The sequence below is a fragment of the Phaethon aethereus genome (assembly GCF_964289735.1).
Source record: "Phaethon aethereus genome assembly, chromosome: 15".
In the NCBI taxonomy this organism is placed as follows: domain Eukaryota; kingdom Metazoa; phylum Chordata; class Aves; order Phaethontiformes; family Phaethontidae; genus Phaethon; species Phaethon aethereus.
In genome coordinates, this window is record NC_138591.1 from 16,026,244 (window position 1) to 16,040,033 (window position 13,790).

A 13,790-nucleotide genomic window follows, 5' to 3' on the forward strand; every position below is an offset into this window, starting at 1 on the left:
CAATAGTCAAAATAACCAACATTGCGAAAAGTTACGAGAGTCGTGGAAAAGGTTACCACGTAAGTTATTTAGGTCCTGGAGGCTAAACAAAGCTATGAAGCACAGCCATATTATATGAGACTATCCAGAAAGGAAAAGCGTTCTGTCTGCACCCACCTGAAGAATTTCTTGCCAGTTTTAATTGGTGCCATTCGTTCAGGCACACATTCAAATATAAATATCATATTCACTCTACAATTTTCTTGCCTGCCTACACAGCTTGAACCACATTAGCCAAAGTGAAATTTTAAATCAGTACTGTACAAAGAGGGTATAAAAATCCCTATATGGAACTTAACACTGTTTTGTAATTTTGATATAGCATTATTTGAAGATTTCCTGAATGAAACAAAATTCATTTACTGTGACAAGTTTTGTTTGTAGGCTGCTGCAAAATCTTAACAATTTCTTTTTGGAAAAGAAGTAATAACTTCAAAGTTAAATTAAATTAAACAAATTACAGAGAAAAAAATGTGAGCTGAATTGAAAGTTAAAGAAAACATCATTAATAACATTCTCCTTTCACACAGACGAAAACAAAACCTCCATGCCTTTGGAAAAAAAGAAGTGTATTTTTCTTTTCTCTACAAATACTACACAAAATAGGTTTCTATTTTTGTAGAAAAATGTAATGTCTCTCAAACTCTCAGAGTGAAACAGGGGAACCAATACTGAAGTAAATCAGAATTTATGTTATTGATAACATCAGAGTCAAGTTCAGGTTTCATAAAATATTGAACAGTGACATCTGAAAGAGAATAGGCCAAAATCAGAAGTAACAATATATAAAAGCTCACGAGCATTTTTAAAATGGAGGGGTATTATCCAGCATGTATTAAGGGTTTTGTCTTCTATTGCTGAAATATCCTATATTTTACTTGGTTAGTAGGTGAAAAAAGAGGAAGATTGCAAAACAGGCTGAGAAGAAAGACCAAGAAAACTGCTGCACAGAAGTCTAGAAGAGACTCAGCATGTTCTTGACTGGAAAACAGATCATGCAGTTTGCATGACCCCAAAAGCATACCCCTCTTAAAACCAAATGAAAGGATATGTCTATACAAATATGTGCAAAGGAAGTTCTGTGAAAAAGATCTATGATTACAGCTGGTGCTTCTCTGCTTCCCATAAAATAACTTTGTTCATAGAAAGGTTCATTCCTCCTCCTCCTTTTTATAACCCACTGAAAAATTTCTCAAAACTTGTATTTCCTCAAGATATTTTCATTTCAGTAACTTTTTAACTTGAAAAATTGTTTACCACCAAAATTTACCATGACAACACAGCCACTTGTACAAAAACATGAGTCTAACATAATCCATCCAAACAATAATAATTTATTTCAACATCTGACAGTACCAGTGGCCAACAGCCAATGCTTTAGAGAAACACAGGAAAACAAACCGCCTCAGCAAATGTGAACTTCTGTTCTTAATCAGGACAGCTTACATTCCTTCCACTTATTTCTAAATATTTGAATATTCTTCTGAACGAATGCAAAACTGTCACCTTTTTTCCCAAGTGATGTATGTGCAAGACATTCTATTTGTTAGCTGTGCAATGTGTAAGAAAGTGTTTATTTCTATAAGCTTTCGATTTTTCACTTTTCAATCTCATTTAAAATAAATTATTCTTTCAATCTTTATTTTCCTTGCTAGGGACTGTTGTTTAGACCCTATCAATCCTGACCTTCTAAATATAAAGTGCATTTTTCACTGCATTTCATCGTATTTTCTGTGAGATTGCCAACTTAGTGGTTTCAAAGTGTCATTCCTCTGAATGCAATAATTTTCTCATTTAAGAAGTTCATTATTTTAGAACATTTATAAAATAGTAGAATTCTAGTTCCTTAATTAGTATCTGTGCCAAGCCAGAGGAATTTCTTTTCTTTACTTTTGATGTTTGGTTCTTTTTCATTAACTTTTTTTTTTTCCTCCATGTAATATCATTGGGATTTATTATTTCTTCTCTAAGGAAGCCTAAATTCTTTCTTTTGTGTTTATTACTACAGGCATCCATGAAAACATACATAAATATGAATCATGAATCCTGTAAGTGCTAAAAAATGCTCACAAATAAAGCTGGCAATTTGGTCCTAGTATTGAAAAAACTATTGGTTACTTCTCATTAAGTGAGGCTGAGCATGCTTTGAAAGAGAATTTTCTATAGCAATATACATATGTTTTTATAAACATTTTTTGAAAACAAGGTTCTTCCAATCAAGATCTACCCACATACCTAATAACAGTTCTCTTCTCCTGATGGCAAATCTTCTCATCATCTGTAAAGAGAATGGTATGATACGGGACCACTGGATCACAGGTTGGTAGGATGCCTGATACTACATGGTTCACCATATCCAGAATCCCATTGTACACAAGCAAGTCATCCACCAGAAGCTAAAGATATTTAAGAAACAAACAAACAAAACATCTAGAAATCAGGCATTGCTTTCAGCAGTTGTTTGATCAATTAACTAGAAATCATTTTGCCTTATTTATTTCACAAGTCTGGTCATTAATTTAGCTTTTATTCCTTAAAACTTCCATTTCTTTCTATATGCTGCTGGGTTTTGATTTTTTTTTTTAAGTTTTTGTCTTCTCCCTAATGTTTCTAATGTAGCTTTCAAGTAGGTAATTAAAAATGTATTTCATGTTTTACATAATTGCTATTCTATTAACTGGAGTGAATCACTCTTAAATCTAGGAATTAATGAATCTCACCTCATTTCAGGTGTCTAAAACTTGGGTTTGTAGTTTAAACTAGTTTTCCAGGCCTGCTCTATAGTTAGTGGAAAAAGGAAAGCATTCTCCTACCTTAAGACAATTATCTAAGAAAAAATCAGATAAAGTGTTCTTTCCCTGGACAAGAAAGGGAGGACAGATGACTGGCATAGATTAGTCATTTTAATACTAAATGCAGAGTTAAATGAGATGAATCCCATCCTTTGAGATTATATGGAATCACACTTCAGTAAACTGTGAAAATAAGTACAGAAATCAAGCAAGCTGACTCACCAGAACATACAAAATGCATACAACAATTACTTACACCGAATTCTTTCACACCTCTCTGAGGTGTTTTGGCATAATTCCATAACTTGATCATTGACACAGTAGTAGGTACATCAAAAATGACATATACCCTATTCACCTGTAAAAGAGAATGAATTTATATTTAACAGCACAAATTCCCCAAAGAAATGAAATTCTCATGCATGTTCTGTCAAAAGAGGTTGATATTTAAAGAGACTGATATTTAAAGAGATATAGCTTGAGGACAGATAACTGATGCTAAGGATTTAAGTTCAGCTGTCATCCCTGTTGATAATTACAGATATTGTCTCTACCCCAGAGCTGCCCTCTGAAATACATGTATAATTCATCAGAAGATGACATCTACATCTGAGCTTATCCTGGACTGCTAATCAATTCAGGGAGGGGTAGAGAGACAATTTTAATGAGTATTTCATCAACCAAATACAGACATGTTCTTCAGGATAAGGCAAGCTGGTGTCTGTTCTGTTCCGTTCTGTTCCGTTCTGTTCTGTTCTATTCTATTCATTTTTATTCATTTCTATTCTACTCCTTTCCACCAAATATGAATGGAATCCACCTTTCTATTTGCAAAACTAAAACTTCTTCCATATCCCCTGACTTTGAAAATTTTTGCAGAAATTTTTGTGTGAGGTATACTAACAGGAGTGTACAGACAATTCTCCTGATGCTTGCTAAACAATTATTGCTTGATATATTGTTCATTTTTCTTTCAGTGATGTTAATGTCAAGATGTTAAGACCAAAGATTTAGGCTGGAGGAGACCCATCTTGCCTGTTAAGAGTTAATTCTATGCTACTCCTGTTATGAGCTACTATATCAACTTTGGACCAACATGTCTTAAGCTTATCTCTGGCATCCTCTGAAGTTTTAATCCTTTGATGCACCAGAGAAGATATTGCTAGTTGTATTAAATCATAATGCATTTTTTCTACTGAAAAAAGGAAGGAATATGTGATCAATAGAACTGCTTATATCTGTGATTTTCCAAAAGACAATTTGGGCATAGCCTCCAATAGCAATTGTTAGTCCCACAGCACATGATAAATTTGTGGAAAATACATTCAAACAAATAAATAAAATGACAATTAGTAACAGGGGAACAAAAAAATAAAATTGTACATACATTAGTAATAAAATTGCAAAAGACAAAAACACTTTTAGAACACTTTTAGAAAGCGAAAGATAGTTAGAAAGGAAAAGAAAGCCTATAATATAAAATTTCCTTACAGCTTTCGAACCTTCCAACCTAGCAAAGAGTTAATTCAGCTTTCTAGGCAACTGGCATGTTGCAAAGCAGCCTAGCAATGTGGATGTAAGTATATAGAAGCTGTGGTTCAGCATCCCAGCTACAGAGGTTGATCATGAATAGGCTGGTTGCTTAATCCATTTGCACTTCCTGGCTGTATAACCACACCATGGAAGATGGAAGAGAGAAAAGTACTATGTGGATCTTGAAAAGGTATAATTTGCTACAGTTTAAGGACAGAAAGCACCATTAAATTGCTTACTCTTCCCTCCTGCATGACACACTTTACCAATTTACCCTTTTAATGCTGATATCTTACGTTCTTCTACAGTATTTTGGTGCCAGACATAACCACACAAAACAGTGCAGCATCTGTGCTGCAACCCCTCGTACTGTTATTTTCTTTTTGCCAAAATCACAGAATCACTAGGTTGGAAAGGACCTTCAAGATCATCAAGTCCAACCATTAATCCAGCGCCACCATGATCCCTAAACCATGTCCTGAAGCACCACATCCACACGTTTTTTGAACACTTCCAGAGATGGCGACTCCACCACCTCCCTCAGCAGCCTGTTCCAATGCCTGACCACCCTCTCAGTGAAGAAATTTTTCCTAATATCCAATCTAAACCTCCCCTGGCGCAACTTGAGGCCATTTCCTCTCGTCCTATTGCTGGTTACTTGGGAGAAGAGGCCAACACCCTCGTTGCCACAACCCCCTTTCAGGTAGTTGTAGAGAGCGATAAGGTCTCCCCTCAGCCTCCTCTTCTCCAGACTGAACAACCCCAGTTCCCTCAGCTGCTCCTCATCAGACTTGTGCTCCAGCCCCCTCACCAGCTTTGTTGCCCTTCTCTAGACACGCTCCAGCACCTCAGCATCCTTCTTGTAGTGAGGGGCCCAAAACTGAACACAGGATTCGGGGTGCAGCCTCACCAGTGCCGAGTACAGGGGCACAATCACTTCCCGAAATGAAGTTTCTGCAAGCACGTCTTTTATAAGGACATGAGCAAACTCAGATGGCTGTCAAATTAATCATTCATGATGTTATAATGGATATCTGAGCATCCCATCAAATTAATTACCAGGATTCAAGATACGGGATCTACACAGTAGGAGCCTCAAGCATTTTACGGACCTTCCATTTTCCTAAGAAATGCAAGTAGTCATATTCCCAAGTATACTTAAAAAACTTTATCTTGATTATACCCACCGCATTACAACATCTTAGTGCGACATGAATTTTTTTCAACATTGACTTAATTCTTTGCTTTTAATATTCTAATTAATAACTGTAACATATGGAGGAAGGATTTTTCCAACACAGTAAACTGTAACACAACGCACCTCGAGTTTATGTTTTGTTACTTTTGAAATCTGTCTTCTTTTAAGAAATAAATATATCTTAACGATCTCCATAACAGGTCCATACAAAATGTCCTCTCCCAAAACAAAGTCAGAACTCATCTAAGTTTATCTACTTTTGTATTTAGATATTTGGTACTCCATGTTTTAAACGTGGGGCTTCTAAAAGGGCTGAATCACTTGGGGGCTTAGGACATGAAATACTGTCATCTCTAATTTATTAATTTGAATTCAAGACAGATAATGAGATTTTAAAAATTCTCAGTGCTGGAACAACATTCATTGCTTTTTGTAAAAGCAAATTTAAGATCTCAGTCCGCTCTTGTCTGAAAAGCATTTATTGCACCAAACACGCATATTAAACTCCTTTGTCAGTATCTTTTTCATAGTAACTGAAAAAACATCTATGCTAGCCTTGGAAATTCTTCCGCTGTTGCACCATGGAGACAGGAGATTAGAAACCTGGGAAATCTATACTGCTGCTATCTGTGTACTGAAGAGAAAGTGGAATAAAAAGAGCTTCCTCGAAAAGGCTGTCATTTAGCATCATTTACTAATGCAAAATTTACCTAAAAATTATGTATGCCTTCCTTCATGCTTCTAGCTACATCTACGCACATCACTAAAATGGAAAGAAAAGGGAAAATGTACCAAACCAGGAAGAACTGGTGCCAGCCACATATGTCTGCCATCGGTGGTGTCATTTACTCTGTCAATGAGTTTGTCTGGAGTTCGGACGTCTCCAGATACATCTTCTAAAATGTTGACACTATCTGGAAAAGCAGCAATATCTGAAAAAAACTTTAAGCTTAAATAACCGAAAAGTACATTTCAGAAACACTGTATTTAAAAGTTCATGCTTGCTCTACTAGATTCCATGAGTAAGTATTCTCATGGAGAGTAGAAAAACTTTAAAAATACTACAGTAGTAAAACTTTTAAATACTCTAAGTACTTCACTTGGTTAGCTGACAAATTGGGGGACACATTTTTAAAAGCAGGACAACCCTTACAGATTCTGGCCTTCAAAAGTATTTTTAGAATAGCAAGAAATTAACTATCTGCATTTAATTTATTTTCAGGTACATATTTATGACTTCATCAGTAGATTTCCTGTATCAGGAACAAGCACTTCCCAGGTTTTTTAGCATGAACTTGTGAAAACTCCTCATATGAAACATGTCTGAAGAAAAGTGTCTTTGTAGGAGATAGTCATCAGTCAGACTAGATTTTCCTTGAGTCCCTCAAGGTTTGTGATAAAAATCAGTAACTGTCTAATAAGGCTTTCTTTCAGTCCTTTGATAGGGAAAGATTAAACCTGCTACTGAACAGGCTTTCTAGGTAACTAGATTTTCTCCATGAGAGATCATTTATGTTAAAAATGTATGTTAAAGACATGCAAAGAAACATGGATGAGTGGCACTGTCTTCAGAATTACAAATCTCTAGCAATCCAGTTTGAGTGACATTAATTTCCTCTTATCCTGCCTTCTAAAAGGCCTGAGCCTGTAAGTATTTATAAAGAACTTAGGAAATAACACAGCAATGCCTCAACTGTTTAAGAAAAGCTTGCTCCAGACTCCGTACTGAAATATAACAGTTAGTACTGCACTAAGACAAATATGCTCTTTTGGGGATCCTAATACATCCAAGCAACACCACTGTGCAAGCAGAAACAGGCAATCATTCAAAACAAGCTGAGGTATCTTTACCTGTCAGTATATTGTACTGTAAAGACATACCATTTAAAAGCCAAGTGAAAGATCCCCTGTTCTTCAAAACAATCTGCTACCACTTTTCACTTTCAAAACGCTGCTTCTCCATTGCCAATGTTTCAAGTTCATCATGCATCATACAAGGTACAAACAGCACTCGGGAAAGAGTTTATTACCGTTCTCATTGCATCCTCTATTTATTAGGCAATGAGGATCCTTACAGACATGCAGTCCATGCAGCTTCCACGCTTTTTGTCTAGTTGGCTCAGAAACTCTGTTTCTTCCATGTGACTGAACTACATGAATTATATGTCAGGGTATGAAGCTTTCAGCTCTTAAGAGACTTTAGCTGGTACAGAGCACTGAAGTATAACCCTGATGACTATGAATCTTTCAAACATGTCCTTCATTCCCTCTCTTGGTTACCCAGGGAACACTGAATCAAATTCAGTCTCAGCCCTTATCTTCACGACTGGATCAGGTGTCTAGAATAGCCTAAAGCTCCAGAACAAGAATTATGAAAATTTTGTTTCCTGTGGCACAATGAAAGATTTTATAACAAAGAACCGAGTTCAGCCTTTTCTTATGAATTTATAGCTCATCAAACTTTCTGGTCCTTCCACACCATAGACGAAATTAAGGTTGATAGCAAAAAATACCACATCCTTCTTAAGCCTTCCCTTCTTTAACCTTGCCCTCAGTATATTCCATAGTTGGAAAAGGAATAGCAGATAGGAGGGGGCCAGGAGAACTGCTTTGTTGGTGCACCCCATTCGGAGAAGAAATGTTCTGAAAGTATATAGAATACATTAAAACACATGGAAACAAATATCAGCACAGAAATATAGAGAAATACGAGCAGAGTAATCACAAGGGGTAAACTGGCAATTTGGAAGAAGTAGTAAGTGATGCCATATGATAATTTGACAATATGATAATTGTGTATCTGAAAGGGACAGAGACTCTTGGTCTGTAGAAGGATACTGTTTTCAGTTAGTAAGATTTGGTCTCCGTGTTCATTGAACAACTCAAGTCCATTCAAACCAATGTAGTACGGATCACCCCAACTTGTCAGAAGCTGAAACTGGAAAACAACTAAAAAGCAAAAAGCTGTTAAGGAAAATTTTGATACTGATACTTTGTCCTAATAAGACTATTTAATTTGCAGTTTCAAAAATGATTGTGCAACCCACATCTTGATGTCAGACACTCTTATTTGCAGTTTAGGAGAGTCATACCATGGGTGAAAAAAAATCTGTTTTTCACTTCTGACTTCACTATGACTTAAACCTCTCTGAATAAACTATTTTAAGACAAGCAGAGTCTGCCTTGTTTGTCACTGATTTAATACACACACAAATGAACATCTACAGGTGGTACAACTAGGCAAAAGTCTATCTAGGTATCTTTATGTACATACATGTTCACATATATATATGTTCATATATGTTCTTCCATCAGATTAAGAACTATGGAATTTTTTTAGTGTGTGTCTTACCTTCTTGTACACTGCAACTTATTAATAACACAGCTCCTGTTTGGAGCCTTTACTGCCTTCCTATGTATCTTGAATATGCCTTTGCCTGGTTTTGAATTATACGGTGATAACTGCCCAGCGAATATGCCCCTAAACTGAATGGCACAAAATGTAACGATGCAGTCTGTGCTCTCCATTTTTCTAATGGAGCACTCATTTGTATCTCTTCCCTCTACCCAGACACAGATCTTCATGGAACTGGCAGGAATTTAGTATTGCTGAGACCACATTGTCTCCAAACTTGGTTAGAATAGCCTAATGGATTTAAAAGGCCCATCAAATAGATGGATGGTATAATAGTAAATATCACAAAAGGCTATGCTTATCTAGCAAAATATAAGCTTAAAAAGAAACAAACACTACAAAAAATGGCAAAAATATTACACAGTCCGGGTGAACTTTAATGAAGATATAAAATGAGTCAAACATTCAAAGATAAGCAAAAATACGATGACTACTTCTAGCTTTGATAGGCTGGCTGGATACTCTGCTAATGGACCTCTAGCTCCAGTTTGAATGGATTATAAAAGGCAGAAGAAAAAGCTACCAGAATATCTGAAAACAGGTCACACATCCAAATATTATGTTACATTTATTTATTCTTAATTCATACTTAATGGAAGCCTTTCTCATATTCTTGGTATCTTGTTAATTTCTTAAAGCACCAGAAATTGTTGGATTCAAAAAGCTCAGGACTCATAACCACAGTATGTAACTAAAATATTCTATATGACAAGTAAGAGAACGACAGAGAAGGATACAACCACATGGCATTAACGGTGCTTCATAGTCCATACTAGCTTGTTCCATTCTCTTTGTGCTGGTCCTGCCAAAAAACCCCAAGACAAAATAGTTTCTTTATGTACCCTTGGTTCATTCAGAAAAGAACAGAACTAAGCCCACACAAACCTAAGCCGTCCCAACCTCCCCACCTGTGATTATGGACTAGACTGTCCTCTGATCTCAATAAAATCTGGTTAACAGCATATAGTTAAAACCCAATGAAACATTTTGCTCAAAGTGCTTCATATTTTCATCCAGGTGTGTCATACAGATTGGTTTCAGCAGAGAATATGAAAGAATACTAACCAGTTAAGAGAAATTGTGTGGTTCATATAGCAAAAACTTCCTACTTTACCTCCTTTGTACGTTATTAATCAGCTGTGGCTGCAGATAGTCAAGAAAGAGAATTTCTTGGGCGAAGTCAAAATGGCAGTTGCCTGGTCCCTTGCGGATAAGAAAGCCCTCTGGTGGGGAGATGCTGTGACCATCCAGCGACACATGGACTACCTTAGCCTTGTTTAAAATAACATAACATAACATTACACAGCATGACATTACATTACATAAAGTAAAACAGATGCAAAATAATTGCATGCATTTCAGAGGCTGAAATAATTTCAGTCATTTTGTTATATTTATTTCATTCCTCTATAGTATGACATTCTTTGGCAAAACAAAGCCTAAACCAATGGATACCAGTTGCAACCCATAGTGTGTAATTCAGAACATCGTAGCTGACACTGGCTGAACTAATGAGTTGGATAGGGATGGGAGAGGTGAGGATTTGGGGGGAAAAAAGAAAAAAAATTGTATTGAAGAGATCCTTCATTACTACATCTCACTAGATCTCGGCAAACTGAAGCTTCCTGAGCCTGCAGCAATACATACACACATCAACAGCTTTCGAGTCAGCATACGTCTCAAAGGCGATTTGAGGAGCCCGTTAGAGCCATCCTGCACCTGAACGCACTGCTAGATCAGGTCTGATTGCTCAGCACTGGCTGAAGGTAGCCTTCAAGAAACACAACCCTGGTGGTCTCTTGAGAGCAGACTCTTTTGTGTCTCTGTTGCATTTATAAAAAACCTGTATTTCTCCAGTTCCATTTATCTTTGTGGCAGGTGGCACTTGGACTTTTCCAGGATCACACAAACTCATCTACCAAGCGTGCTGTATGTAACCTAAGGGCATATGAATAAAGAAGATGTACCCATAGCAGGCAGAAAGAATTGAGTCTTGTCCACATCATAGTTGCATGCATGTCTTCTTATACAATCTCTGAAGATTAAACTAAATAATTCAGGCATACTTATTCAGATGATGAGGGAGTCCTGGCCCCTTCATCCTCCCCCATTAGCACCATCTGGTGCTGTGTGCATGATCCCAGTCACATAACAATTCAATCACGCAGCAACAATTATCACTGCATCTTGCCCTGAAATATGTTAAATATAACTTAACATTATTCACAAGCAGCATTTATTGTACTGAGTCTTTCACTAACGACTGGTTAAGGAAGGAATAATACCTGTAAAATATAACAAGATGGCCTTGTAGCTGGCATTATGATAAGGCTTGTTCACTACTGGACTGAACCGAAATAGATTAATTTAGTTAACAAAAGACTTAATTTAGTCTAAAGGTAATGTGAGTCAGTTTTCTAATCTTTGGATTTTATACTGACTGATGTATATATGATAACGTGAGGTTAACTTAGTTTTGTATGCAAATATTTGATTTGCATTATTAGGATTTCTATTAAAAATACATATGCAATATTTATAGTTAAAATTCTCATTTTGGATATCTATCTGAGAAGGACTTAAAAACATTCCGAGTTTTCTGCAAAGCTTGTATATTATCAGTGTCCTCATATTCATAACAGTTTTCATATTTTTTCCATTTGTAAATGATTTTTTATTCAATTATAATTTCAGTAAGTTACACGTACAATATCCCAAAAGCAAATAATTTTCTGGAAGATTTTTTTTTTCTTTACACAAACATTTCTTGATTTGAAAACCTTGGGTATTGTACCAGACTAGAGGTGCTCAGTTCATTTCCAAGCAGCATGAAAATTAATTAGGAGGGAATGTTTGTGTGAGTACCAAGTATGGAGAAATAAGTATTTCTGGTTTCATCTTTAATAAGCTTTGGAGCAAAGAAAGGAAATATCCTTTTCATTTCAGAAACTTCTGCATGCCACTTCCCAGCTGAATCAGTCTGCCAGGCTAAGGAGAGGAAGTGAAAAATCCGCTGAAATACATGTTAGTTTAGGAAACACGTATTGAATAGGAAGTCTAGAGGCTTAGAGATGAAATCTTACCTATTATACCACAGCTGCTTATATTTATGTGCCCTTTACAGCCCTCATTTCTAAGTAATTTTCATCATCTGAGAAGGCACTCAACCATCATACATAGCATTTTACAAATCACATAACAAAGCTTTCACAAGGTAATTTTTCACAGAGCTGGAAATAGCACAGAAGCCTTCATTTTGACAGTTCACTGCCATTACCCTCTCATACGAAAGCTGTGAATCCACCAGTCTAGAGCTGCCTAGCAAATCATTATACCTCATACCCAGGGACTGTTTCTTAGAAGGAACAGCAATACTTCAAGAGACAGATGTCATGATACCCCAGGTTTACCATCTCAAGCCTCTTTACTGTGGCCCAGCAGATACCTTGCATCTTCAGTTTTCCAAATAGTATTTTATCCTCTTAGAGGACTGCAGGTATGAACTCCGCATTTAAATTGTACCCACTAACTGATACAGGACTTACAGGTGTGCCACCTGCATGCCTCTTTTATCAGACTCACCTCTTTTTTCTACCTAGAAAAGTAAACTGTGAAAATATATCTTTCTTTCTTTCTTCCTTTCTTTCTTTCCTTTTCTTTCTTTCTTCCTTCTCCTTCTTGGTCTGGCCTCCAAAGACCAAACTCCATGCTTGATTTTAGGGATTTGGCTATTCCTTTCCCTCCTTTAATAATTGAGACACCCATACAGGGAGTTAATTTGGTATGAAAATTCATGTTCAAACTTTTCTCCCCTGCTTTGCCTTTGAAAAGCTTGGTCTTACGACGGTGGTGAAAAACATTCCACATCACCACTTAAAGATAGCTCTTCATATTGCATTTTGTACACAGAATCACAGAAAGATTTAGGTTGGAAGAGACTTCTGCATGTCTCCAGTCACAGCTCCTGCTCAGAGCAGTGAAGCCTACAAAGCTAAATCACGTTGCTCTGGGCCTTGTCAAATTTAGTTTTGAAAGTCCCCCATCACTGTATACTGTCCCAGAGCTGTACCGCTCTCAGAGGGAAGAGTCCTTTCTTTATGCCGAATCATATCAATTAAGTAACAGATTTTACCAAAAAATGTTAAAATGTCTAGATCAGTTGTGGCTTAAATGTAAGATCTTACGCTCTGGCCCTCTGGGAGTCTTTGGCCAGTCTTTGGCACTCAACAACACCCCATGCTGCTATTAAAAGATGCCAGGGCTCTGTTGTGGAGAGCAAACACCTCCTATTTATGTAGTGTTCATATTAAAGCAATTCCTGGAAGATAAATTTACACAAAGAAGCAGTTCTGCAACTTTTGCCACTATCTTGCCCAATCCTATGAAGGATCCATGCCTCCAACTTCAGTACTAGAATTTTTTCCAGAATTTTGCTGATTCTTTTTGTCCTGTCTCTCTCTAGTTTAATACATACCAACATTTTTCTTCTTATCTATTCACTGAGTTTGGACACCAAGAATGCAGCAATTATATGTGAAGGGGAAGATCTGGAAACAAATGGATCCATAAATTTTCTGTGCAGTGAACAGCAACTACTTCTTCATTATCATTACAAGTGCATCTCTAGCTTCTGAGAAAAACGGGGGAGATGAGGGACAGCCAACTCAGCGTGCCAGCAAGATGTAACATGATCTCCGAGAGGTGTCAATTGCCAGTCAATTCCAAGAATTTTATGTGAAAAAAACCCAAACAATTAGAAATTTGGAAAAAGAAGAGAGGAGGTATGTTATATAATTTTAGCTAAACTACTTTA

The 13,790-nt window shown here is 36.7% G+C and overlaps 1 protein-coding gene across 1 annotated transcript in view; it reads right to left on the bottom strand.

Annotated features, from left to right (window-relative positions):
- Nucleotides 1–13,790, bottom strand: part of KATNIP (katanin interacting protein) — a gene marked incomplete at its 5' end in the record, with an annotated part of 62,826 nt that overhangs the window by 1,821 nt on the left and 47,215 nt on the right. Inside the window, 6 exons of the mRNA XM_082006503.1 lie at nucleotides 2,275–2,435; nucleotides 3,088–3,189; nucleotides 6,355–6,494; nucleotides 8,401–8,511; nucleotides 9,715–9,779; nucleotides 10,092–10,249. Coding sequence (XP_081862629.1) covers nucleotides 2,275–2,435; nucleotides 3,088–3,189; nucleotides 6,355–6,494; nucleotides 8,401–8,511; nucleotides 9,715–9,779; nucleotides 10,092–10,249 — 737 coding nt within the window. The remainder of the gene's footprint in view (nucleotides 1–2,274; nucleotides 2,436–3,087; nucleotides 3,190–6,354; nucleotides 6,495–8,400; nucleotides 8,512–9,714; nucleotides 9,780–10,091; nucleotides 10,250–13,790) is intronic.